This window comes from Zeus faber (genome assembly GCF_960531495.2).
Source record: "Zeus faber genome assembly, chromosome: 18".
NCBI classification, from domain to species: domain Eukaryota; kingdom Metazoa; phylum Chordata; class Actinopteri; order Zeiformes; family Zeidae; genus Zeus; species Zeus faber.
In genome coordinates this window covers 16,820,171-16,848,000 of record NC_137210.1, presented here as the reverse complement: position 1 = coordinate 16,848,000, position 27,830 = coordinate 16,820,171, and the positions used below count along the sequence as shown (strand labels likewise).

Below are 27,830 nucleotides of genomic sequence, written 5' to 3'. Positions count from 1 at the left end.
CAGTGGGAAGCGGCGGAGCGGGATTACCGGCACAATCCGGGACCGAAGCGATAAATGAGCCCTCCGGAGCCATGCTGCTCAACAGAAGCCGCCGGGCACTTTGCGTCGCACTGACTTTCTTCCTGGACGTGTCCTCGGTGCTCTGCTTCAACCTGGACACCGACAATGTGATCCGGAAAGACGGGGAAGCGGGCTCCCTGTTCGGCTTCTCGCTGGCGATGCACCGGCAGCTCAACCCGGATAAAAGAATGTAAGTGACCCCCCTATCAAAGTGCTCGTTTTCACCGTCCGGCTGCGGGGTTTACTTGGCTGCGGAGTCGTAGCGGGAGTTCACCCGCTCTTTGTGAGGTGGGGGGCGCCGGGGCAGGTTCACCGCTCCCTGCAACCTGCCTCCACACCCCCGCCCAGAGAAACCTATTGGGGGGTAAAAAATACGAAGAAAAAAAGAAGCGGCAGCGTTTCCAAACCGTGCCAGACCGGGACCTCCACCTCTTTCGCCCGCCGTGAACTTTACGCTGTATAGATCTGCGGTTCCTAACCCTATGGTCCGGGGACCGCCCCGGGGTCCTCCGAGAGGTCCCAAGGGGTCCCCGAGAAAGGCGATTAATAATTAAACTTCCTCCGTTATTTAATTTCCAGGGCGTCCGCACCACCGGAGGATGTGCAACGACTCATCAGTTGCACTGTCATCGCCGTAGCTATTGTCGAGGCACTAAGGTTTATCTTATCTTATCTTATCTTATCTTATCTTATCTTATCTTATCTTATCTTATCTTAAATCATGGATAACAATGGGAATCTTCTCAAAGTCTAATCAAAGTGGAGTCTTGGGCCGAATGCACATGCTGATGTCGTAGAACAGGGGTTTAAAATTCACCGCCGACGAATGTCATTTAAAAAAAGAACCCTCATTTCACCGAAAATAAATTAATGGGACATTCCTGTTGTGGCAGTGACACTGCCCCCTCCATCTGAGATAAGCCCGTGGGTTTAAAGTGGATCAGAAGACAACAAGTGAAAACACTGCAGCTGTATGATTGTCATGCAGACGTGGGGCGTTGTGATAAACCGTGGGATCACCAGGGGGACGATGAAACTTTTCTATGCAGTCGTCTAAAAGTGCAATTTCCTCGACAGATGGAAATTGGTGGTATTGGTGGTATTCGGGCTACGTTGATTTATTTAGGGCGGGCTTCCCGGTGTCTCCTTGCCTCTTGGGACATAACATCCTGACGCCGATTTCGCTGACATTTATCTGGGTCTCAGCTAGAGCAGCCATTGCATAGCAAGCTGGGGCAAAAAAGCTGGGAGTGCACTGATCCAGTGAAGTGAACCGGGCATGTTTCAGGTCCTAGAGGATACCATGAGGCGCATTGGGGGCGGGGGGGGGTCTGGCCTGTCCTAGCCCGTGAGCAGATTTTGGGGAATCGGCGGACTACCCTCACACCTTTGTCTTGCAGCGTTCAGGGTGTTCCAGCGGCAGCTTGTTGGAGATGGGGAGACGAGCGCTGATAACCAGGGCGTCCCGCAGAGGAATTTTATCTGCAGTGTTTTGGCTTCTGTTGGGAGCCTGCAGCTGTAGGTGGGGTTGGATAAACCGTTTAGAACACCTCTCTCTCTCCCTCTCCCCCAAATCCAGAGCACTGTATAGCAGGCAGCTTGAGTTATCTCTTTCCATTTGTTGAATTTTTCCCACGCAAGCTGCAGAAAAAGAGCCTGCGGTCGAGAAACGGCACCCAAAAGCGATGACATTCGGCATTATTTGTGTGTCAAACAGAAGCTTGGAATGTGACAGCGGCCTGATGTTTCGCCCCCGGGCCAATAAAAGTCGAGACGGGAGTAAAGAACCGGTGCCTTGTGTGAGAAGAAGCACAAGCTGAGTGGTGAGGAGGCCGATAAGCCCGGGGACAGGCACCGGTCGCAGCGTTTTGGTGAAATGGTGAAATGAAAACTCATGGAGCGTGTTTTCAAGTGTTTGGGTTTGGTTACATGTAAGCCCGCTTAACATTGGAAAAGCTTGTAAAACATAACGTTGTTCAGCCAAAGTGGCCTGTGCGAGCTCTCCATGGGGAATACCCGTGAAAACGGACATTTCGAATTTTATATGGATAGAAAAAGTTGAATTTACTTGCGATGCATACTTACCATTTTAAAGCTTCTTTAGTGTTTCCAATCCGGAAGGGATGTGTGATCCGAACAGCTTTCTACAAGTGGGACAAGCGGTGGCATAGGTTTGGTTTGAACATTGGGGGACCCTTAATATCCTGCGTTCTGCGGAGTTTTTATGCACCAACTCATGGTGGAAATGTCTTTATTTATGTGATTTCATGTTTTTAATTGGGTGGGGGTGCACGTGTTCTAAACACCGAGGGGGACGTATCCCCTGCGTCCGCCCCAAAATCTATGCCTACGATTATGAGTTTCTCCTCAAACTAGATTCAACATTTCTTTTATTCTAAAACGACAGTAGCTCTCCTCACTCGTATGATCTCCGTTCTAAACCCTCATGTGACCCTCGGATAATCAGCTGACCGCATGAAAGCTCGGGCCGAGCACGCCAGCAGGTAATTAGCGGATCTGGCCGCTATATTAACCAAGCATCTCATTACGGCGTCCAGTGAAGCGCGGGTTGGTTAAACACTTTGTTTGAACCGATGAATGATTCTCTTTTACTCTTTTGTGTCTATTGTCGCTCGTCGTGGTCGTCGGGGACGGGGACGAAAAACAAAACCTCAAAGATGACGGCGCCGTTCAAAGCCGAGGACGTGTTTCCGAATCGGAATCCATTGTCGTGGCGCCATCAACGGACGATTTGTTTGACTGAGGTGCCCACTCCAAAAAGTGCAAATATGAGATCTAACCTTTAAGTTGAGGGTTTCATTGAAAGCACCACTTCAGTAATGACACCGATAGAGCATTTATTGTGAGAGGCGTAGGAGGAGGAGGACACCTTTTACCATGGGACTCCACGTCATGTGCCCCTTTGGAAATAATGAAGTGGATACCTCAACCCATGAATGGCTTTTTTTCTTTGCTTTTTTTTTTCTCCACTCAATTACGTGGTTATTATATCTGCCCAAACAAGGCTGGAGAAGAGGTCATTCCGCTGGGCATACCAGGCCATCTGTGCGCTGGTGAGCTGATAGATGGAATGTGGCGAGGCATTCTCAAAATCTAAACGCTGGAACTAGGCTGCTGCCCAGTGATTTACACCATATGTTGAAGATAACATTGCATTAATGGAACAGCTGATTTATTAGGGTGTGGCTAACTGGCTCGTTCAGAGCTTTGTGTTTTTTGTTTTTTTTTGTCTGTTAGAGCATTTGATATTTCGATAACAACATTTATCCGTTTAAATGTTTGGAACGCTATACTTTGTACATTAATTCCTGATTTCTTTAGTAATTTGTAAGCTGCCAATAAAAGGTCAACACCAAACAATGTAATTGTGTGTGTGTGTGTGTGTGTGTGTGTGTGTGTGTGTGTGTGTGTGTGTGTGTGTGTGTGTGTGTGTGTGTGTGTGTGTGTGTGTAAACTGAAGCAGTTAGAACAGCTGCAGGGGTTCTGGTGGCTTTGAGTGCACAGCTGTGGGAACAGTGGAGCACATCTGTTAACAAAGACCGGTGAGGTCACTGGATTCACTCACAATTGCCGCTATCTGTCCCATTTACGTCGTAATGAAAGACGCGATGCGTGATGCGTTGTGCTTTTACGCTCCTTCTTTCTGGCAGCTACACGAACTACACGCGCCGTCGATCAGCATGTGACCTGTTGATTTGACTGTAATTGTAGTTTGGTCTCTGCCGTTCTACACCACGCATTGTTTAAGATTCACTTCCTGCACGTGTCACCTTGTTGTCTTGTCTCGGTGTCCGGTTGCACCGCAGATGGCCCGTCCACCGTCATGTTACACCTTTCGTCAATGCTTCACGTTAGCAGCAGCGGCCGGATTTGGGCCGTTCCAACACCATTTTGTTTATCTGGTTTCCCTCGTTGTCAATGTCAGCCACTTTGTATGCGTAAGAAAAAAAATAAAATAATAACCATGTCATACCTCGCTATCTGTTTAGAATCTGAAAATGTATCGTTCAAGGCATCCGATCACAAGTTTTACAAATATTTTAACATGGTTCAAACTGTACAAAAAAATGAAATACATTGATGATTGCCTTGTTTATCCTGTGCAGGCTTGTGTGTGCGTGTTATGTTGTTGTTAAATAGCCAAAAACTACATTTCTGTTGATTTCCCATTTCTTGATAATTCATAATAATATTGAAATGTGCATTAGAATCATACATGAGCTCAGTCGTTTAAATGTTTAAAAATGAGGCAACCATTGTCTTGGCAACCAAAAGCCGAGGCGTGGTTGCCACCGCTCGGCAACCACATCTAAAAAGTTATTGCCGGGATCTGCTTTCAGGTCCTGTAGATTTATTACATTTTGAAGTCTCACCTAAAAAAAAAGATGAAGGCAAACTAGTGAAATCAGGATTTATTCTTAACTGATTGTGTCGTGTAAATGTCGGTGTTATCAGTTACTTGCCAAATTCTACAACTGGTGTGGTTCTGAGGAGCCCTGCTGGTCCGTTACAGGTGTTTTCCTTTTTTCCTTTGTTTTATGAGCTCAGTATGTCCATGGAACCATTTTTTAACTGAGTCCTAGATACAAAACAGTCATAGAATGACTCCAGAACCGAATCTTTCTCCAGGTCAAATCCTGCCTCGTGTGTTTTTCTCCTTCCCTGAAGTGTGTCAGACTTCCTAACGTCCCACCAAACACAAAGACACAACGTGACCCAAGTCCTCAGGGAGGATGTGGGCATTGTTTTATGCGAGGCATGTGAGATCGAGCTGAAGCCACATGTGAGTCTGTTGCAAAAAAAAAAAAAAAAGAAATCCGCCCTAAAAAATTCGAAGACTGACCTTTGTGCCGACTCTTGTTTGAATTTGCATCACACTGGCTGTTGTTTCGGAGGCGGGAGGCGGGGTTTCTCTCGGAGCTGCGGCCCCGACACCGGCCTCCTCGGGACATTCCCCTTGTTTAGCAAATGAAGAGGGATCAATGGCCGCACTGCGGAAGGAACTATGGAATCCTGGGGAGGAGAGGAAGAGGGTGGGGTGAGGAAGAGCGGCCCCTTTGAGAATTGTTCCACTTTGGTTCCCATTTTGTCTTATATGTCAACGCAGAGGAGCTTCCTCGTGGCCTTGTGGACAAACACGACGGCGTTCTTGGAATCTCATAACTAAGGGTTAGGGCCGCGCCACCCAGAGGAAATATGCGTGTGGCCGTTGACAGTATGATATGCAATTCAATTTCACTTTTTCAAATTCACGCCTGCAATAAAAGTTTTCCATATAATGACACTTTGCACGTATAGTATCTCATTGTAATTCTGATCTGGGGTCTAATGGTAATAAATCAGGTGAGACTATTCCTAACTTACATGTCCTTGGCATCCTTCCATGTTTTGTTAACGCTTTTTCTCCTCCTTTTTTTTGGCGCTCTGGGCTTCCCCTGTAATCCCCTGTTTGGAACGTCACAGTGCTATGAATTGTCTGTTCTGCCGTGTGTGAATACATACCGTACATAGAGGCAGAAAAAAACCTGCGAGTGATGCCTCATGCAGCGGTAGATTTTCCGGTGGGAGGGTGTGCGCCCTTTCAGACTAATAATTAGGATACGATAACGTGACATTACAACACTTTGTTGCTTTATTAAGCAACAAAGGGGGGGGGGATTCTAAATCCAATTCACACGCATTCAAGTCCACATTGACATTTGGCCAAGGTCAGTTTCGAAGGCACGTCGTGCATATTCACATTCCAGGGATAAGAAAAATGATAAGAAAAATAACGACCGAGGGTGGACAATATTGAACGATATCCAATCGGGTCTTTTCCTAAACAAAAAGTGAATTTAGTGAAGCATTGTTTAAATGAGTCCACCTTGAACCTCATCTCTCTCATGGTTTATTGAAGCTCCCTGCGTGTGTGTGCATGTGTGTGCATGTGCGTGTGCGTGTGCGTGTGTGTTGGTGATAAGCTGCGGTCATGGAGCTAATGTTGCAACAGAACAATTACGTTATTGAACTCCCTCCAAATGAGATCCAATGATTTGCTGCGTGGAGAACGTTGGCACAGTGCCACACTGTTCCGCACGACAACGTTCTATTTTGTGCCTTATCTGTCTATTTTTGGGGGGGGGGGTTGCTCTAAATCTTTCGTGAAGTCCAAACCGCTGCAAAAGCTTCCCCCGGTCACGCCCGATTGTTGGTCTACACACCTGTCGGAATATTTTCTTGTCATTTTCTAGAGGAATTACGTTTTCCACAGTTGCAATTCTTGGTGTGATTGCTTGTCCGGCGTAGGCTGGCGTTACGTTTTATTTGGGTTTGAATCACATGAGGAGATACACGGAAGCCGCAAGCAGCGCTTCTGCATTCCGATAGAAGCCCCGCATGGTCCAGGCTTTAACGTTGAAACCGTTTGAAGGACGGCAAATATTTCGACTTTGATGAAAATTCTTTGCACCGATGAAAAGCCCAAGCCCAGATTTCTGGATCCACGAGGTGACACTTTGTGTTTAATGGTTAAATTGGTGGGCTGAACCGTGTGCGGCGGGTGTTGGAAGGAACTTTGGGGGAAACGTGCACGTTGAATGATCTCGTTTGTCTGTTGCTATGTGACAGACAGAGTTGTTTGCAGGATGTCCGAAAAAAATGTTGTTTTGTCTGACTTTTGTATCTAAAAGAGACGACGTCCCGCAACCTCAGCGAAGGACCGGCCTCTGTCCTGGTACCGTTGTGTCGTGATTCTAAGGGCCGCCGTGACAGGAGTGTATAACGATAATGAGAAAACATTAGATAACGATAGGTGCCAGCACGGTCAGCAATTGTGCCCGTGATGATGACCACCGATGGGCCACTGGATGATGCTTTTATAATAAACCGCTGTTTTTCCCCCTCAGGCTGTTGATCGGAGCACCCACAGCGAGGGCGCTGGCCAACCAGAAAGCCAACATCACAGGAGGCCTGTACAAGTGTGAAATGACCCAATCCACCCATGACTGTGAGCGCGTGCAGTTCGATAACGAGGGTGAGCGACTGGTCGTATCACGTGGAATTCCTCCACCGGGGGTCGTCCGTCTTGCCGTGCTGTGTGCATTTCCAACGCTTCTTTATTTGTGGCTCTGTTTTTTTCCTACAGAGGATGTTCGGACTGAGAACAAGGAGAACCAGTGGATGGGAGTAACCGTTCAGAGCCAGGGCCCCGGTGGAAAGATCGTGGTGAGTAAAGCGGTGGAACCATCCTTTCGGGTGTTTTGAACCAGTCTTCAAGTCGAATAGTTTTTTGTTTTCTTTTTAGTCAGTGTGCATCGCAACTCCCAAGCTTACAAACATGCACAGGGATAACTTTTCAAGGAGGCATTATAAATAAGGGAGGAATCATGAGTATATTTTTTTACAGTATATGTGTGAATCGACCGGAAACACGGCTCCCTGCGAGCCCCGATCACGGGGAGCTGTGTTTTTAGTCGTTTTATTTGGAGGAACAGGAACGGGTGCGTGCCCCCCTTCCTTCCATCCATCCTGTACTGTCAAGGTTTAAGACCGCCCCCCCGGAGCCGCTGACTAACCCTTCCAGCTGTTTCGGGCAAATCCTTCGGAGCCGACTCAGACAGCGACCTTGAATACCAAATTCTTGAAGAAGTGACGTCACCGATTTGGCCACAAACCCTCTCACCCCCTTATCTCTATTGTTCCAACGTGTGCCCGCCAGCCGCGATCCCTAAAGATCGGACTCATTTAGCCTCCTGCCATTACGGCTCCACCCAAGGTTTCCTTCATTACATCCTTAAAGGAAACTGTTAAATCAATTAAATACACTATTAACTCCCTCTCTGAATGCAGAACCACGGGCTCCACAAGACAGCCCAGGAAATTAACTCTAAGCTGTCATTCCCAGTGGATCGTTTCAGCCAGTATTGTCGTTATGAAAAAAATCGAACCGGATGACCCGAGACGACTCGTTGATGCAAATGAGCGGAACGGAGTCTGTTGACGATGCGCTTTTCATTCCAGACCTGCGCCCATCGCTACCAGAGGCGCCTGTTCGTCAACACCCTCCAGGAGTCGCGCGACATCACGGGTCGCTGCTACGTCCTCAGTCAGGACCTGACCATCGACGCCTCCTCCGACGAGGACGGGGGCAACTGGAAGTTCTGCGAGGGCCGGGCCAGGGGCCACGAGAGGTTCGGGTCGTGCCAGCAGGGTCTGGCCGCCACCTTCACCAAGGACTTCCATTACTTGGTGTTTGGAGCGCCGGGAGCGTACAACTGGAAAGGTCCGACCTCACTGGGGCTTGAAGTTAATAACACGGATAAATCTGATGGCGATGTGTCGGTCCTCTGTGAAAGTTTGACTTTTTTCCTTTTTTTCTTTATCGCTGGTTTGGCTTCACGGTGTCGGCGGCTTCAGCGCCGTGTTGTGTTGTCTCCTCTACATGCCTTAGAAAGGGAATGGGGGAGATCAAGAAGGGGACTGACAGCCAGCATCTGACAATTCCTTTAACTATCAAAATATTTGTGATCATCCAATAAATCTCGGTCGATTCTGCTTGAACTATGTCCGGCAGTGGATTTATTTATCCAGTGGCCAAGTCCATTGAAATTATTCCTTGAACAATGCTGCCATCTAGAGGCCAATGATATTTTTATCGACCCCCTTGCTGGACCCTCATAGGGATTATGATGATTATTAGTTTTGCACCTTTTGTTCAAAGTTGTATTTCTTAATGTATAGATAAAACATTATAAGTGTCATATTAGCACTGAAATGCTTACTCTTCGTGCATATGATCAACAATTGTGTCGATAGTTGAATTGGCGTGACACACTGTATTCTCCTCCTGTGTAGGCGTCGTGAGGATGGAGCAGAAGAACAACACCTTGTTGGAAATGGGATTCTACGACGATGGCCCTTATGAAGTTGGAGATGAGAATTTACTGAACCCCGACCTCGTTCCGGTGCCCGCCAACAGCTACCTGGGTGAGCATCTCTTATAAAGAACAATGATTTGTTAATAGTTATATCTCGTAGTTATAATAGTTTGTTTCTTAATTTCTTTATTGGTCATTGGGCTTTCCCTGTCCGAGTGTGTGTCCTAAAGCGTCTCCCTGTGAAACCCCAGGGTTTTCCCTGGATTCGGGACACAGCATCACCAAGGGCCACGGCATCACCATCGTGGCGGGGGCCCCCAGGTCCAACCACTCCGGCGCCGTGGTTCTGCTGAGGAAGGAAAGCGAGGCCTCCACCCGACTGTCCCCTGCGCACGTTCTGCAGGGTCCCGGACTGGCCTCCTCCTTTGGATACGACGTGGCTGTGGTGGACCTCAACGGAGACGGGTGGGCGACGTTTTTGGATTTATCAAACCAGGATGTTTAGGCAATACTAAAAGGGTGATTGATTTCCCTAAAATTCAAGGCTTTGCAAGGTTTTCGATATTTCATTTATAATTTCACGTGTATACCAAGGAACTTCACTGTTCACTGGGTAGAGCTGGGTGACGTGGCCAAAATAAAATGATACAAAAATAAATACAATAAGAGTAATGATTATAGAATGATAATAATCATTTAATTTATCTTTGAATTAGGGGATAATTTGATGACATTTTGTGACTACGGCTATGTGCTTTTATGAGATGTTCATACACAGGAAATATTTGGGAAACAATACATTTAACTATATTACAATTATAGAAAGATGCCAGACGATATCTAGTCTCATATCACAACACCAATATTACATTGATTTATTGCGGTTCTTATGTCTATGATTTGACTATTTAATGTTCTTGGTCTCACCCAGGTGGCAGGACATCGTCGTGGGAGCCCCTCAGTTCTTCCTGAAGGACGGCGACGTGGGCGGGGCTGTGTACGTCTACATCAACCAGGCGGGGAAGTGGAGCAAAGTGAAACCCATCCGCCTGAACGGAACCAAAGACTCCATGTTCGGCCTGGCGGTGGAGAACATCGGGGACTCCAATCAGGACTCGTATGAAGGTGCGGGGAGCGCGTTGTTTCTTTTGATGTTTTTTTAAAGCCAGGAACATTTTCTGTTCGAGAGTTTCTCACTCGAACTTGCTGTTTCTCTCTAGACATCGCGGTCGGAGCGCCGTACGACGATGACGGAGCAGGGAAGGTTTACGTCTTCCACGGCTCCGGACAAGGGATCAACACCAAGCCTGCACAGGTTGGGCTTGTGGCACATTGGTCGCCATTGTTTTTTTTCTAGCTCCTGAAATTATATGTATATAATTTCTGTAATTGCATTTACAATTTCATATATGTATATATATGTAAAACCTCATAAATAAATAAAAATATCAATCAAATAACAATATGACCCCACGTGGGGAATTTATTTAAGTTTATTATATGGTATTTTGTATTATCATGAAAGCTTGTGTTCAACACTAGAGTGTTAGATAGACTAGTTCATTATTGATTGGAACGTAGACTCATTAAAGTGTAGATTCTGGGGTTCCAAGTCATTAAAATTAAAATAAAACAGATTTCTGCCGCGCTTTAGAAACACTTTAGAAACCTTTAGAAACACTACAACAGTGTTTGAAACTGTGGACAATTTACATCTTCTCAATAAGTTGCTGCTTCGTTCCAGATCCTTTCAGGAAAACCAAACGTCCGATTATTTGGATATTCTCTAGCGGGAAACATGGACTTGGATGGAAACTCTTATCCAGATCTGGCCGTAGGGTCCCTCTCGGACACAGCTTTAATATTTAGGTAATTATCTCCTATTCTTATTATCTCGTCCCTGATCTCCGACTTTTTTTCGCCGCTTAATGGAACAAACTTCTCTTACAGAGCGAGGCCGGTTATTAGCATCAAGAACGATGTCAAAATAACACCAAAGGAAATTGACCTCTCCAAAAAAACCTGCGGTGACAACGTTTGGTGGGTATTAAAACAAACCAAAAAAAAAAAAGCATTGTTCTTAAAATAAAGAGCTCCTGTTGAACCCTTTCCTTACAATCCATCCTCTACCCATAGTTTCACTGTGGAGGCCTGCTTCACGTACAAGGCAAACCCAGCGTCTTACAGCCCAAAATTAAGTAAGTAGGAAGACAAAGTCAAAAGTTTATTTTTAAATGTTTTTAAAGACGGCGTTGAGAGCCGACCTTTCTGAACGAGCTTTTCCACCCTCAGCCGTCAGCTACTCTCTGGAAGCAGAGGGCGACCGCAGGAAACAAGGGCTGCTGTCCAGGGTGGTGTTTCTGGAGAAGTCCCGCTCCGACCAGGACCACCAGTCCACCGGAACCCTGGACCTCCGTGGCCAGAACAGGAGAACCTGCATCAAGACGAAGGCCAGACTTCAGGTAGATAGCAACATGGTCCGGACACGTTAATCCAGGCCCCATCTGGATACATCTGGATATACAGTATATGGATATATCTGGATACATCTGGATACATCTGGATATATCTGGATACATCTGGATATATATGGATACATCTGAATACGTCTGGATATATCTGGATATGTATGGATATATCCGGATAAATCTGGATATACAGTATAAGGTCTGTATCAGTTTCCATGAAGCTCCTTAAGACCTGGCCTCATCATCAGGGTCATATTCTTCTTACACTCCTTTAAGATAAGTGTTATTGCACAACTTCCCATTACCGTCAGAATGTGGTCTTTTGATACAGAGGTGTATTGTCTGTTGATAATTTTGTTCGGTTTATTTTATATTGTATTTTTCCTGCTTATTCGGTTTATTGCAAATCGCGCAATGTTCATTGTGTATTTTTCTGGTTTATCTATCTATCTTATTTTCCTTACATCCGTTTAAATTTATGTTTAAGTGGCCCTTTGCACTTCTGTTCCATTGTATTACATTTATTTTGTAATTATACTTTTTTGTTAATATCAAAAAAAGATATCGATTTTTTGACAAACTGACAGTTGTTTTTTTTAAATTACTTTTACTATTACTTTGAAACTATATTGTACAATACTAAAATCTTGAGAGTTTGGAAAGATCTTATTGGGATTGAGCCATCAGATGAAAGTGCGATTTACGTTTCAGGAATCATTTTTTAATCCCGAAATCCATTCTTCGGATTACTTAAGTATTTAGTCGAAATAAGTAAAAACTGACTGTTTTGGGCACCGGAAAAGATCATAGAGGCTTGTTCACTGGTCTTCACTTGGCTTGACTTGCTTTGAAAGACGGATCACACACACATCTCTGCTTTGTATTTGGACAGGACAACATCAAGGACAAACTCCGTGGGATTCCCATCGAAGTGTCGGTGGGCGTGGTGGGCACCAAGCGCCAGAAGAGGCAGAACGCTCTGCCGCCGCTTGTACCCATTCTGGACACGACGCTGCCGAGCAAAGTGGTCTCTGAGGTAAACGCCCAGACTCATACAGTACTCCTCTGACTCAGCGTCAGAATATATCGGGGTATTGATTTTTTTTTTTTTTTTTTTTTTTTTTCCCCCTCCATCGTTAACACTGAAACCTCTTAGATAAACTTCTTAAAAGAGGGCTGCGGAAATGACAACATCTGCCAGAGTAACCTGCAGCTGCACTACAGATTCTGCCTCAAGGAGAGCAACCAGGAAGTGTTTACGCCGTTACCCATGTGAGTACAGAGACGCGAGGAGCAATGTCCTGAAATACCACCGTGACTGATGTACATTTTTGGACAACCTTGAGCCTCGGCATCTGGTATGTGCGCAGCGAGAAGGGGATCCCCGTGCTCTCGGTGACCGACCACAAGAAGGACCTGGCTCTGCAGGTGACGGTGAAGAACAAGAACGGGGACGACGCCCACGAGGCCAAGGTCGTGGGAACCTTTCCGGAGAGTCTCTCCTACTCAGCAGTCCGCTCACAGAAAACGATGGTAAAATAAAAGAGCGAAAGTTCCTGATGGTGCAAATTAGGAGATGGGGGGATAATAATCATTTTCAAATTAGTTATCTTTAATAATAAAATAAATAAATAAATGGAATATAATGTAAAAAGCTAAGAGACCGGTTCAGCTCTGAGTTGTGAATGGAATTCTCCCAAGAATCATTGAATTCTGTTTTGGTGGAATGCAAAGTGGAAATCAGTCACATTCAATGCCAAATGCCTTTTCTTTGTGCCTTGGTTTTTAATTAAGTCATCAGCAAATATTTTCCGTTTGTAAGAACAAAGGCTCACATCGTTGATATGATGTCGTTTTTCCTCCTATTACAATGTCCTCTTTGTTCCAGAGGGAAAAGCAAATGATCTGCATCGCAAACCAAAATGGTTCTCAAGCAGAGTGTGAACTAGGGAATCCATTTAAGAGAGACTCAGAGGTATGAATAAAAAAGAAAATCTATTTTTTCTGGTAATTTTATTAATGTTAAAAAATGTAATATTGATGGCACATTTATATAAATATATATATATATATTTTTTTTACAAGACAACATTTTACATCATCCTGAGCACGGCTGCCATACCCCTGGACACCACGGAGATTGACGTTGGTTTACAGCTCCAAACGTAAGTGCCCCCAGAAATGTATCTTGGGTCCGGATTTTTAATGAAGTAATGCAACTCACCAACAAAGTGATCCAACGATCCCTTAAGTCACTCGGAGGCGCGTGAAATCCAATCTCTATGTCCGTGTGTTCAGAACTAGTACGCAGGACAAGATCGCCACGGTGAACGCCAAAGCCAAAGTAGTGATTGAGCTCTCCCTCTCCGTCACCGGGTGAGTGCATCCAGGGTTTTATATATCAATAATAATTCAAGTTCAGACGGTTCCTGCACAGCATCTCTGTTAGTAGATTAAATAAAGTTTTTGTTTGTTTGTTTTTTCTCACCAGGGTGGCAAGACCCTCTCAGGTTTACTTTGGGGGGGCTGTCAAAGGAGAGAGCGCCATCAAAACAGAGGAGGAAATCGGCAGTTTGATCAACTACGATTTCAGGGTAAGTTCTTTTCGCGCAATTTAATAATGTTTATGGGAGTGGTGTGAAGTGTAACCAACAACAACAATAACAACAACAACAACTACTTGGATCTTCCCCTCTCGTCAGATCAACAATTTGGGGAAGCCGTTGAAGTCCTTCGGCACAGCCTCGCTCCACATCCAGTGGCCCAAGGAGAACGTGGATGGAAAGTGGCTCCTCTACCTGGTGAGGATCACCACCACGGGCCTGGACCAGGTCCCCTGCTCCCCCGAAACCGAAATAAACGCCGTGGAACACATTCAGGTAGCGCTTTTCGCGGAGGGAAACCGCAAGTCAGTGATTACGGACACGACCGCTGTCGCGAATATTTAGATTTAAAACGGACGATGTTGCGTTTTGCAGGAGTCCCCTGGATCCAGAACGAAGCGGGAAACGAGAGAAAGGAAAACATCTGGCGGACAGGTTTCTTTGTTGGCGGAGCAAAGAAAGCGTAAAATTCTGGTGTGTTTCAGCATTGGCCTCTGCAACCGATGTGTCCACTTACGCTGTGATTCTGATCCTTCTTCACGTCAAGGACCCTCAGTTTGATACGCATTAAGACCAAAAACACTACATTTTGTCTCTGGGACTCCAATTTGGAGGACATTGTTATTGTTGGATGTGATTTAGTCCAAACGTCCATGCACTTCCACCGCACTCACAAACTCTTTTCATTCCAGATGTGTGGGAATGGCTACGACGCCAGATGTGTGGTGATCAAGTGCCCCCTGCAGGGCATGGACAGTACTGCAGTGATCGGGCTGAGATCTCGGCTGTGGAACTCCACATTTCTTGAGGTTAATGATAAAAAAAAACTAAAAACCCCACACGTGTTTCACCATCCGTGTTGGGTCATATTCTGCCATTTAACCTGATGATTTGTAAGTTATGGGAGGAAACGCCTTGGGGTTTGTGTTTTTAAAACAGAACTACGCCTCCCTCAACTACCTCGACATAATCGTGAAGGCCTCGCTGAAGCTCGATACGCCGTCTAAAAACATGATCCTGAGGAACGCTGACACTCAGGTAGGAAACGCGGTCTTCTCGATTTCTTGTAAAACAAACCTCAATTTGGAATTATTTTTTTTCTTAGACCCTCAATGTTTGCAACGCATATCGCAGGTGAGGGTGACGGTGTTCCCAGAGAGGACGGTCGCCCAGTACGGCGGAGCCCCCTGGTGGATCATCCTGGTGTCCGTTCTCGCCGGAGTCTTGATGTTGGCGTTGCTGGTGTTCCTGCTCTGGAAGGTAGAGCCTCAGCCCTAAGATATAACACCAGAGGAACTCTCATTTACCTTAGGATATACAGATTGACATATTTGTTCAACGCAGTGCGAAAAGATAACACTTGTGTGGACACAAAGGGAATAGACGATTCATAATACAAGATAATAATGTCAAAACAAAAGTCATCAGAAGATACAGGAACCGATCACGTTATCAAGATGACTTAGAAATGGCGTCACATGTTGGCAACCAAAACAATGACTAACAAACAACCACACGAAAAAATGACTCCTCATCCTTGCTCCCCCTCAGTGCGGTTTCTTCAAGAGGGCCCCCAAAGAGCAGTACGATGCTGCTTATCACAAGGCAGAAATCCATGTCCAGCCCTCTGACAAAGAGAAGCTCTCTACCGAGGCCTAACGCCTGGTTTAAGTTCTCAGATTCTGGGTAAAAAAAAAAAAACTAAAGAAGAAGAAAAAAAAAAAAAAGCTGTCAGCATGGAGTGTCTCAAACGTTTGACTAATGAACTCACTTTTAGTTTGTAAAGCAAAAGCCCTAACAGCAGAATCCACTCAATGAACAAAATTCAACAAGACACATACAGAGTTAAATTCAATGCACTTTGTGTTACTGCACACTATATTTGTTTAACCCTTTTGGATAATTGTATTATTTTTTTTTTTTACTTAAGTTTAGAGTATGTGTCTCTGAATTTTGTGAGTAAATGGTTACCTTACCTATCGTTTCCATGACAACAAGATTGACGTTATTCCTCTTTCAACGCATTTCTCATTGTCCGTGCTCTGCGGTCGCTTTCCACCCGCTTGGCCACTTTGCTACTTTAAAATTTCCTATTAAAACAAACTTCTTCTTCTTCTTCCAGGCCAAGCATGCTCTAACTCCCTCTCTGCGACACGGTACAGGGGCGACGCCCGGAGTCGTGTTTTAATATCCGTGTTCGTAACTCTGGAGGCGTGTTTTTGTTTGCCCTTCCAGTGCGGATTTTTCAGACGCTCCAAACACGACGAGAGCGTCCCCAGATACCATGCCGTGCGGATAAGGAAGGAGTCCCCGCCCTACGACGACGGGAAGATCAAACTGGACCTTTTTGAGAAAAGACAGTGGATGACGACATGGAGCGACAACGAGAGCTACTCCTGAAATGCCTTGGTGTCATGTGTTCCCCTGTCCTTAACTCTGTGTTTATATCTTACGGTGAATGAGTTCAAAATGGGAACGGTCAGTATTTCTTTTCATGTTGTAGATAATGTTTGTTTACTTTGAAATAGATGGGTTCTTTTGTTGTTTGTTTGTTTTTTTTTTATCAAAATTGCATTCGAATTTTGATATTGTATAGATGGCAAACTGTTGTAAGTTTCTGTATATATTCTTAAACAAGCTGTATTTATTTTTGTCGAAAACAATTCACATTTTGCCAAAGATTTGTTTTGTCTTTAAATTGTTTCTTAGTGAAATGGTTAACTGCTGATCTGTGAAATGGTAATTGCCTTTGCATCACCATTGCATATTTTTTTTTTTACATTATAAATTGTCTTTTCTTAATAATTCTATGCAACAAAGGTCAAGCCAACATCAGATATTAGCAAATGTGAAATCTAGACGACATGGAAATTCATTTGATGTTTTGAAGCTTTGTTTGATTATCAATTATTTAGCGTTTACTGATAGAATCACTTCAGGTGAGCACACAAAGCGGGCACTTGGGCCTTCAATCACTTCCTCAGGAACAATCTTGAAGGAACAGTTTACAGTTTTAGAGGGAGAGCAAAACCATAGTGCTAATGTGAATCATTGCTTCCCTTCTCTCTGAAATGCAGCCAGTTTGTAATGAGTCGAGCAACAATTCATTGTACTTGGTCCTCATCACCGAATCATTGCAAAGGGAAATTGGTGTAAATCGAGATGTATAATAAACCTGATGTTGAGATGCAAAGGGGTGAAATAAAATCAAGAACAACTTGTAACTTCATCTTTTTTTTTTACGAGTCTAAAAATGTTTAAACCTACATACAGATCTGCTAAACATACAATTCCGTCAATACTGATAATACTGATTTAATATTACCAATTAATATATATACCGAATGAGAAGCCTCCTCTTCTGGCAGTGCTCTTTGCAGAGGTGTCGAAGCTGAAGGCCCGGTTGGGGTTGGTGCTGGCCGGGGCAGGATTGGCAGCACCGAATAAGAAGCCTCCCCCATCAGCAGTGCTCTTTGCAGGGGTGCCGAAGCTGAAGGCCCGGGTGGGGTTGGTGCTGGCCGGGGCAGGGTTGGCAGCACCAAATAAGAAGCCTCCTCTACCGGCAGTGCTTTTTGCAGAATTATTAAAGTATTTCTGATTCTGATTCTGAAACGACTAAACTGGATCCCGTGTATTGCTGCCTGCAGCTATATTTTGTTTTCGTTTTACACCAAACTGGAAAGAACATTTGGAATTTTTACGAGGTTATACAAGCTCAATGAGTTAAAGATAGGGTGACCAAAATAAATCACCCTCATTGTTTAGTTAGGGGTTAAAAATCTTAATTGATAATCTTCTAAATGACATAGTTATCAACAATAATTCCATAATAGCTATGGAAAAACTGCACTAAAATTCCCCTTACACAGCCAAGGCATTTGAAACAAAACGTGGATAGAATACGATTAGACAGCCTGGTGTAGGTTTTATAGCTCCCTCTGGTCGTCAAGTAAAATCATCAAGTTTTCATCCTCAGCACTCGTGACAAAATAATGATTTTAATTTAATTGTTGACTTGATCAACATGATAGAACACTGAAGCATTGTCGAGGATTAATAAATCATGGGCCAAATTTGGTCAAGAATAAAGTACAGGTCTCAGTCTCACGAAAAAAGAGAGTTTAATTTCACTTCAATTCAAAAGATTTTTAATGCAACAAATTGTGTGTGTGTGTGTGTGTGTGTGTGTGTGTGTGTGTGTTGCATCAATTATAGAAATTATAGTAGTAAGGCAATAGGCTAGCAGTCGGATCCTTCAATGCATTTTCAACCACAAAGCGTTCATTATGAAAACAACTATGAATACACTATCAGCGTCATTGTAATTAATGACACAAAAGTAGTATTAGTAACTGACGTCACTTACACGCGTAGTCGTTTGGGGCTCCGCTGCTTCGCTTCGGCGTCCCCCGCAAGTTTGGAGCACGGCCACGAAAGTCGGAAATAACTTTTAAAACTACACCTTGTAGATCTAATATGAGTGAAGATGCAGCAGCCGCGTTGTTCATTCCTCACCGCAAATTTGCTCAGAAACACATTTTGGTTGGACCGATAAGACGAGATCAGCGAAAGTTTACGGAGTAACGACAACGAAACCCCGAAAAACCCATGCTCAAATGCCATTGGCTCACAGGACCCGGAACTAGGGGTGTGCGGGTCGATACCAAAATGATCGATACTACCTTCTTCTTCTTTCGTATATCATCAGATGGCCAACTCAGTGTCATATAGCCACGCCCTCGTCTCCAGTCCTAGGTCAAAAAGGCCAGCTTCTGAGGGTGGGCTGTATAGGGGGCAGCTGGTGATTATGTGCTCGGCAGTCTGTTCAGGTTCGCCACACTCGCATGACGCACTGTCGGATAGGCCCCACTTCTTTAGAGAGGACTTGAAGCGCCCGACGCCAGTACGCAGGCGGTTCAGCGAGGTCCATAGGTGGCGTGGCATGTCTTCTCCTTTTACACCTCCTCCTGGGTCCTGGATGTATCGTTGGATGCGGGAGGGCGCAGCTGACTCCCACGATTGTCTCCAGGATGCTGCCAGCCAGGCGTCCTTGGACAAGTCGTCAGGGATCGACTGTAGCATCTCTTGTGCTGCCTTGTTGTAGGGATGGCGAGACTTGAGCCTGCATGGTGGTGCCGGTGTTGTTGTGGCTTTGTGTAGGATGTGCCAGTCGTTCTTCTGGGCTTTCCTTGCCAGGGCGAGGGTAGCTGCTTCCCGTCGGAGACTGGGTGGGGCGATACCAGCTAGGACTGGCAGGTAGGACACAGGGGTGGGTTTCAGACAACCAGTTACTATCCGGAGGGCGCTGTTGATGACAGTATCCACCTTGTTCGCCTGTGGACTTCTGCTCCAGGCAGGGGCACAGTATTCCGCTACGGGTAGGACCAGGGCTTGCGTGGATATGCGTAGGGTCTGGGGGGAAGCTCCCCAAGTCGAGCCTGCAAGGCGGCGGATGAGCGAGACCCTTGCGGTTGTCTTGGCCTTCACTTCATCCAGGTGCTGCTTGTAGGACAGCGTCCGGTCCAAGCATACGCCGAGGTACTTGGGGGCTTGCTGGAACTCCAGGCGGATGTTGCCAACATGCACGTCCAGTTCCCTTCTTGCCTCCCGGTTGTAGAGGTGGTAAGCTGCAGACACTGTTTTGCCCATGCTGAGCTGAAGGTGCCACTTCTGGAGGTAGTCTGCCAGGATGCCCATGTCTCGGTTGAGGCCTTCTTCCATAGTGTTCCATGTTGGGCATCGAAGCATGATGGCCAGGTCGTCCGCATAGCCGTACTTCTTGGATGTTGTGTCTGGCAGGTCGTGAATATAGATGTTAAATAACATTGGTGAGAGGACAGAGCCTTGCGGGACACCGTTCTTCAGCCTTCTGAGCCTGCTGGTCTGGCCATCGCTGGTTTGTAGGATGAAGCTATGGTTAGATAGCATCTCCATAATAAATCTCACCATGTGCCGGTCCGGGATTGTTCTCAACAGTTTCAGGTGTAGTCCACGGTGCCACACGGTGTCATAAGCGGCTGTCAGGTCCAGGAATACTACTCCAGCTTTCTCATTATCTTGGAAGCTGTCCTCGATGTCCTGGGTGAGTAGCGTTACCTGGTCCACCGTTGACCTGCCTCTGCGGAAGCCGGCTTGTTCCGGTGGGAGTTGAGGGTCCACCACTGGCTCAATGCGGCTGTGGATCAGCCTCTCCAGAATCTTGTACGGGACACAGAGCAGGGATATGGGCCTGTAGGACTTCGGGTCTTCGGCGGGTTTGTTCGGCTTTGGCAAGGCTATGATGGAAGCACGGCGCCAGGTCTTCGGGAGCTTGGACCTCCGGAAGCATGATGAGAAGAATGTGCGTAGCCATTGAGATGTTCTTTCACTTTGGTGCATAACAAACTCTGGGTGGATATTGTCTCGACCTGGTGATTTGCCCAGCTTCAGTTTTTTAATTGCTGCCTTTAGCTCGGCTGCTGTGAAGTCTCCTGAGAGATTAGCATCAGCGCTGGCTGCTCTGGAGAGGGATGATACCTCACACGATGTCAGTCGTGCGAAGTTTTTGTCCGCATCAGGGAAGCGACCATTTTTCAGGAGCTGGGAAGCAATAGCATCTGCAGTCACTGGACACCTACGAGGTGTTGTTTTTCTCCCTGAGAGCAAGTTGATGGTCTGCCACGCCTTCCGGCTGGAGTGGGTGAAGTCGATGGATTCCGCTACTTCCGTCCACCTAGCCCTTCGGGTGTCATCCAGCTTCTGCAGTAGGGTTGTTGCTGTTGCGTCCATTTCTTCCCTGGTGATCGCCTGCTGGTGTTGGCGCAACAGGCAGCTGCACTCCTCATCCCAGCCCGGGATATAGTTTTTATTGTAGCCACGTGGGATGTTGTGCTTTGCTGCCCTTAGGAGGACTTCACAGTAGGCACTGTATGCAGCATCCACGTCTTCTGCTTCTGGGTCCATGAGACCAGCAGTTCTTCTTTCTGTTTCCACCGTAAACGACTGCCAGTTCGCCTTCCTGAAGTTCCATCTCCTGACCGGTTTGCCAGCTACCGGCTGTACTAGGGATGGTACTTTGATGATGGATGGCCGGTGGTGTGAGCGAGCGAAACTGTCCAAGACACGTCTCTCCGGTTTCAGGTCGTTACTGCGGCATATGACGAAGGCCAGATCTGGGTTGGTATAAGAGTTCCAACGTGCAGAGCAGAAGCTTGGGGGCTCCTTTGGGTCGTACAGCAGTAGTGCCTCAACGTTAGAGGCCCACTCACTCAGTGCTTCTCCATCCTGTGATGTGTGTTGGTAACCCCAATCCGTATGTTGGCAGTTAAAGTCACCTGCATAGATGGCAGGAGCAGTCACGGATGGAAGTGATGATGCAGTCAGCGCTGTTGGTGGGGGCTTATATACGTTCACGACAGATGTTTCTTGGATTTTAGTGGCCAGCCACTCGATGTTGCAGCCAGGTGGAGATTGGCTGGTGGCTGCCCAGCTCAAACCATCTCGGACGAAGGTTGCCATTCCATGCTTCTTGCTGTGGATGGATCCAGCGAGGGAGAACCCAGGAAGCTTGAGGTTTTCATCTGACACCCAGTGTGTCTCTTGCAGGAGGACCGCTGCCACTTTGTTGGAATCGGCGAGATGCCTGATGACTTCGAGTTTTGCGATGGTAAGGCCCTCGACATTGAGTTGGAGCACCGGCAGACCTTGGTTTTCGACGGTGGGGGTGTCCGCCCGTCCTAAAGAGGATGTTCTCTGCCTTGGTTTTGGCATTGGCTTGTACCTTGGTCTGCCAGCTCGATGATTCTTTGGCGACATTAGTTTCGTGAGTTGGTCTTGCACCATTTCTCACTACTCACAGGAGAGGCCTCGTGAAGGCTGTCGTCTTCTCCCTCGATACTACCGATACTACGTCTCGTTTTGAAGATCGATTCTAGCGTCAATAGGATTGATACCAAAAAGGGATGAATTTCTCTCTCCAAAATGAGTAAAATTGCTTTTTTATTCGATGTATATATTTCGGCACTTACACTGCAATATATGTGCCTGTCAAGAGTTGAGTGATTACTTATTATTATTATTATTATTATTATTATTATTATTATTAACCATACAGTTTCATTAGTAGTGTGTTGTTTTTGTTATACGACTAGGATCGTTTTTCTTTAACCATCAATATGACATGACATTACAATATTTAAGGTTTTTACACCAAACAATCTAGAAATATGGTATTCCGGAAATTATAATGTTCAGTATAATTAAATTGAATAATTTAAGTGATATATGAGCGCACATACCAATCATGGGTCAAAACATTGCTAAAATTGGCTGAAATATAAAAGCCAGAAGAGGTAATGAATGAAGAGCTGTTTGGAGCCGAAAGAACCGGCTCTTATTGCTGAGCTGAGCTAAGTGATCCAAATCACTAGTGCTGGGTCACGCATGGCAACTTAAACCCCCTGGTATTGGTATCGGCATCGATATCGGTGATTCTTCCCTGGTGTTACCTGGTATTGGATCCAAACCAAATTCTGTGGTATCGCCGACGCTTAGCTCAAATCCCATTGGCTCACAGAAGCAGGTGCCTCAGGAGGAAAGTCATGCTCAAACCCCATTGGCTCACTGAAGCAGGTGCCGCAGGAGGAAGGTCATGCTCAAACCCCATTGGCTCATGAAAGCAGGGGCCTCAAAATGAAGGTCATGCTCAAACCCCATTGGCTCACGGAAGCAGGGGCCTCAGGAGGGAGCTCTAGAGCGGGCCTTCTTTCTCAGAGAGGCAGATTAAATCTGTAAAACATGTTTGTTAGGCCGGAATTGTTTGGATGTTGACAAAGATATTGCTATTTGAGCTGACTACCATGGGATTTTGGAGTTAAATGTTAATAATGAATATGTGCTCAAAGTGCAGACTTTCATCTTTGAGGGTATTTACATCTCACAATTCACATTTTACCAACGATTTGTTTTGTCTTTAAACTTTCTTAGTGACATGGGAAGTTTTAACTGCTGTTTTCTTATATTATAAATTGTCTTTTTTTTTTTTATAATTCTATGCAACAGAGGTCAACCAAACATTTGATATTAGCAAATGTGAAATCTATGATAAACAGAAATTCATTTGATGTTTAAGTTTTGTTTAAATATTAATTAAAGTGTTTATTGATAAAAAAGTTCACTTCAGGTGAGCACACAAAGCAGGAACTTGGGCCTTCAATCACTTCCTGAGGAACAATCTGGAAGGAACCGTTTACAATTTTAGAAGGAGAGCAAAACCATAGTGCTACGCTCATTGCTTCCTTTATCTCTGATAAGCCCAGTTTGTAATGAGTTGAGCACCAATTCATTGTACCTGGTCCTCACCACCCAATCAATGCAAAGGAAAATTGGTGTAAATCGAGATGTATAATAAACCTGAAAGAAATCATTGGTAAAAGAACAGAAAAAAAAAAAAGAAAAGAAACTGTCAGATGTTGGGATGCAAAGGGATAAAATGAGATAAAATCAAAAACAACTTCGCTTGGATTTTTTTTTTTTTTTAAAGGAGTCTTAAAAAGGTTTAAACCTACATACAGATCTGCTAAACAAAGCAATTCCATCAATTATGCATACTGATTTAATATTACAAATGCTGCATTGAAACAGCTGCCCGTAAAGTAGGATTTAAAAGGCATTAATTAGTTCTATATTACTACTACCGCCGCCAACAATGTTATAGTCGTTTACATAACATACAAAAGTAAATGCTTCTTTCACTCATGAGCAAGTACCAAAATAAAGTAGCCTTCAATTAATCTTAATACAAGGATTTATTTCATGTCATTCTGATAGGCAAATTATTCATATACAAATGTTTGAATTGACAAACTAGAAGGAAAGTTTGCACCAAGCAATGCTCTGCAGAACAAATGTTTAAACAGGTTTTTGCCTCAAAAGGACACAGCTGCCTGCAGGAAAGTACTGTCAACAAAACAATATTTGGGAGAAGATGCTCAAGAACAGCATCTGAGCTTCAGAAGGTATATATAAAAAACAACATGAATTTACATTTGAAATGCAAATTAGTCAAATGTTAAGCGAAAGGTCTTCTCCTGTTCTTTGCGCTGGTTGTCGCACAGTTTGGACACGTCTTCCACTCTTCTCTGGAGAAGCACTGAATTCTGGTCGATCCACTGAAGGGAATCCATGTGGGCGTTGAGGATTTTGCAAATCTGTTGAAGCTGAGGCAGGAAAAACAAGTCAGTGTCATATGCAATTACAATGACAACCGCAATCGAAATGTTACAAAAGCCTAAACAAAAGTGTAATAAGTTTCTTACTGGGTCACTGGTATCTGCTGGACCGCTGGACGTGTTCAGATGCTCAATGATCTCCTTCAGATCCTGAGACATCCGTTTCAGCTGGGCATCCACGTTCTCAGCCAGTTTGTATGTTCTCTCTCGCTCTTCGTCTGCGTTTTGCATGTATATGGTTCCGCTCTGTTCCTTTACAGACTCCTCCAGTGGGGAGAGCAAGTCCTCCAGCTCCTTCTGCTGGGACAGGATGAAGTCCAGCTCCTGGTTCAGCCTCCTCTGGTCCAGCTTCACCTTCTCCATCTCTTTGTGCAGGGACGTGATCTTCTCTCCATTCTCCACGAGCATGCGGTCCCAGGCGTTCACCTGAGTCGCCTGCTGCAGGAAGTGCCTCTCCTGGTCCTCCAGCTCCAAACTCCACTTGTTGATGAGTCCCTCCAGTTGGGCATAGGACATCACAGGTGGAGCGGTGGTTGTAATGGTTATGGGTGCCACTGTGGTGCTTGTGGTGGCTATGGGTTTCATGCCCAGTGAAAAGCCTGTAGCGATACCTGATGTGGCTGAAGCCGTTGTAGCCGCAGATGCAGGAATAGAGACGGCTGTCGGTGCCACCAGAGGCTTCAGCATGAAGCCCAGACCCCCCGTAGCTGCTGTGGTGGCTGTAGGGGTAAGGTTTGCTGTCGACAGGGTGGTGGCACCCAAAGTGAAGCCAGTGACCGCAGTGGTAGGAGCAGCTGTTGTGACTGGCATCGCAAAAAGGGAAGGGGCTACAGCTTGGGCTGGAACCTGGGTAGTTGGGGCAGTTGTGGTTGGAGCTGGAGCTGGTGTCAGTGAGGGTTTGACACCAAAACCGAACCCTCCACCCTGGCTTAGTATCGGGGCGGCAGCTGTGGATGCCGGCATGGGCTGCATCCCCAGGGAGAGTGTAGGGGGGGCAGCAACGTTGCCAAAGGAGAAGCCACCTCCAGTGGGAGCGATGGGGGCTGCAGCAGGGGCCACCTGGACCTTTGCGCCTCCAAAGCTGAACCCTCCCAACGAAAGGCCTCCAGATGCTACTGGAGTAGGAGCGGGTTGGGCTTGAGGTTGGGGTGCTGACCCAAAGCTGAAGCCTCCACCTGCTGGGGCTGGAGCTGGGACTGCAGTTGGAGCGGTGGTCTGGGGTGCAAGACCTCCACCCAGTGTGAACCCCGCCACGGAGGCAGGAGCTGCTGCTGCTGCGGTACCCAAAGTGAGACCAGGAGCTGCTGGCTGAGGAGCTGCTCCCATGCTGAACGCGGTGGTGGGAGTCCCGAATGAGAAGCCTCCTGTGGCGGCGGCGGCGGCGGCCGTGCTCTTCGCAGGGGTGCCGAAGCTGAAGCCCCCGGTCGGGTTGGCGCCGGCCGGGGCAGGGTTGGCGGTACCGAACGAGAAGCCTCCTCCGCCGGCCGCCGGCGTTGAGGTGGCCGCGCCGAACCCCGTGGTGGGAGCCGCCGCAGCGGTAGGGACTGCTGCGGCGGCAGGTTTAGGGGTTCCGAAGCTGAAGCCCGAACCGAAATTGAAGCCGCCGCTCATTTTGTCTTGCGGTCAATCCGTATCACAATATAAATATGATAAATATGTCACTGGAAGTGCACAGCGTCGACTTCCGTTACCTTCTCCCAGCTTTTGGCGGGCCACACACGAGCTGGAAATCACCGAGGCTTGGAGCTTGTGCTCGACGGTAACTTTCCCAGAGCGACGACCGCAAAGAAAAACATCCGAAGCCGCGACGACGTCAACTTCACCCACAACCATCAAAGTAGAGAGAAAAACGTGGCCGCCGTGCGACTGTTTCACCGAGCAGGCATCTCTCCGGTCGACTAAAGGAAGTGACGTATTAAGGCTCAGAGGTCATAATGAGGCGAGGACGTAACACGAACAATAATAATAAATACTAATATAATAAATAATAATAAAAAAACATTCGATACATTCCATATAACATTTGTTGACTAACTTTTTTTTCTTCGTAAGTTATTCGGAAAATGTGCGATGAAAAACACTGATGTGTTTTGTATGATGCCTTTTTAGGAACTTTTTGTGAAACAAAATACGAAATCAATGTGTGAATTAACACCTTTTCAAACTTAACTAATCAAATGTATTGCGTACACTGGTGCATGGACAACTTTTGTACTATAGCCCGTGCTGCCTCAATACTCAGCTGCAACTCCATTTCCCCACGGTGTAAATAAATAAATAACTAAATATATAAAATAAAACTAAAGTCCAGTACGGTCACAATGATTCTGAAAATGTTGAGAATGATTTTCTTTTGTAAATCAGAAACACAACACAAAAAAAAACAACAATGTACAAACAAGACATATTTCCTAAATAATACATATTATCAATGCTAAAACGAAACAAACCTTTCCAAAAGCAATACCTGAATAAACAAAGCACTGTGTGTGTGTGTGTGTGTGTGTGTGTGTGCGTGTGTGTGTGTCAATGTTTCGGGACAGCGGTCTCGGTCACTATGACACTGCGCACGCGTGAGAAAAGCACCCACTCGTGTCAGCCAAACCCCAGTAACAGTCCGTTTCCAATGGGAGATGGCGGCGAAGGACAGCGACGCGACCTCGGGGACGAGGTGACGGGAGGAAGTTGAATGGATTTCAACTTTATACTCATTTGCTGCGAAGCCGAGCCGCGACACCTTTGACGTTTTCGCCGGTCCGTCCGCTAAACCCCACCCCGAACAAACCCTGGACTTTGGCTCTCGCCAAACTTTTGGTCCAAAGAGGGATGAGAAGCTTCTTGTTGCGGGAGCCGGTTTCCCCCGTGCTCTACGATGTGACTTCATTTCAAAAAAACGTTTCAAGAGACGTTTCAAAAAAAAAAAAAAAAAAAAGATGGGTAGAGGGGGTTTTGGGAGGTAGTTGGGATCCCGAGTGAGATTTATTACATGATGCACTTCAGTAAAAATGTGAAAGTCCAAGTTCGACCTCTGTTGAGACTGTGCCTGTATTTCCATATAGTTTATTAAAAACATTTTCCACGTACAGTATGACGTCATGTAGCACAAATCACATTAAATTAAATTATATAAGACATATAATTATCCATATTATAATTATATATTTTAGACTACTATATGTACATTTAGACACTCACATTCTCAAAGAGACAGATGGTTGCAATGTTTTATTATTTACCAATAGTTGGAGAGAGCAAGAGGGAGAAAAGAAAGAAGAAGAAGAAACAGTCTTTAATCGTCACACGACACTCCACAACACATGCTTGCACACACACACACACACATGCACATGCTTGATGGTGCCGGTGAAATGGCTCCTCTGCTTTTGACCCATCCTGGCTTGTCCTTCCTCTGGGGGCACAGCCAGGAGCAGTGGGCAGCATACGTGGACGCGCCCGGGGACCAGGTGATAAGTGTCCATCGCTGGTCAGACGATGGTGGGTGCATGTTTTTGGTGGGGGTCCTTACTGACGTGAGGTGGAGGAAACCCCATGTGAACACGGGGAGAACATGCAAACTCCACACAGAAAGGCTCCTGTTTTTGGAAGATAACC

At 45.9% G+C, this 27,830-nt stretch overlaps 2 protein-coding genes across 2 annotated transcripts; one reads left to right on the top strand and one right to left on the bottom strand.

The window, feature by feature from the left end:
• The first annotated feature begins 19 nt into the window (after positions 1 to 19).
• itga6a (integrin, alpha 6a) lies at positions 20 to 17,203 on the top strand. Its single transcript, XM_080019454.1, has 25 exons — positions 20 to 250; positions 6,969 to 7,096; positions 7,208 to 7,287; positions 8,083 to 8,344; positions 8,917 to 9,048; positions 9,191 to 9,404; positions 9,871 to 10,064; positions 10,160 to 10,254; positions 10,684 to 10,808; positions 10,890 to 10,979; positions 11,076 to 11,137; positions 11,232 to 11,401; positions 12,300 to 12,443; positions 12,564 to 12,679; positions 12,778 to 12,940; positions 13,296 to 13,382; positions 13,493 to 13,572; positions 13,706 to 13,783; positions 13,899 to 14,001; positions 14,110 to 14,286; positions 14,386 to 14,484; positions 14,703 to 14,819; positions 14,950 to 15,048; positions 15,145 to 15,270; positions 16,246 to 17,203. Exons 1-25 carry the CDS (start codon positions 72 to 74, stop codon positions 16,408 to 16,410), a joined length of 3,285 nt encoding a protein of 1,094 aa, XP_079875580.1. The 5' UTR covers positions 20 to 71; the 3' UTR covers positions 16,411 to 17,203.
• A 6,332-nt stretch (positions 17,204 to 23,535) lies between these two features.
• On the bottom strand, positions 23,536 to 26,099 carry nup62l (nucleoporin 62 like). Its single transcript, XM_080019233.1, has 2 exons — positions 24,306 to 26,099; positions 23,536 to 24,206 (listed from the first exon to the last, which is right to left on the bottom strand). The coding sequence occupies exons 1-2, from the start codon at positions 25,827 to 25,829 to the stop codon at positions 24,048 to 24,050; spliced, it is 1,683 nt and encodes a 560-aa protein (XP_079875359.1). The 5' UTR covers positions 25,830 to 26,099; the 3' UTR covers positions 23,536 to 24,047.
• Positions 26,100 to 27,830: the final 1,731 nt, after the last annotated feature.

Excerpts from the sequence above, each read along its gene's own strand:
- itga6a (XM_080019454.1), top strand. The coding sequence starts at position 72 with ATGCTGCTCAACAGAAGCCGCCGGGCACTTTGCGTCGCACTGACTTTC. Across the intron at positions 13,383-13,492 it reads CATTTAAGAGAGACTCAGAG|ACAACATTTTACATCATCCT; the intron begins GTATGAATAAAA and ends TTTTTTTACAAG. Across the intron at positions 15,271-16,245 it reads TGGTGTTCCTGCTCTGGAAG|TGCGGATTTTTCAGACGCTC; the intron begins GTAGAGCCTCAG and ends TTGCCCTTCCAG.
- nup62l (XM_080019233.1), bottom strand. The coding sequence starts at position 25,829 with ATGAGCGGCGGCTTCAATTTCGGTTCGGGCTTCAGCTTCGGAACCCCT. Across the intron at positions 24,207-24,305 it reads CAGCAGATACCAGTGACCCA|CTTCAACAGATTTGCAAAAT; the intron begins GTAAGAAACTTA and ends TTCCTGCCTCAG.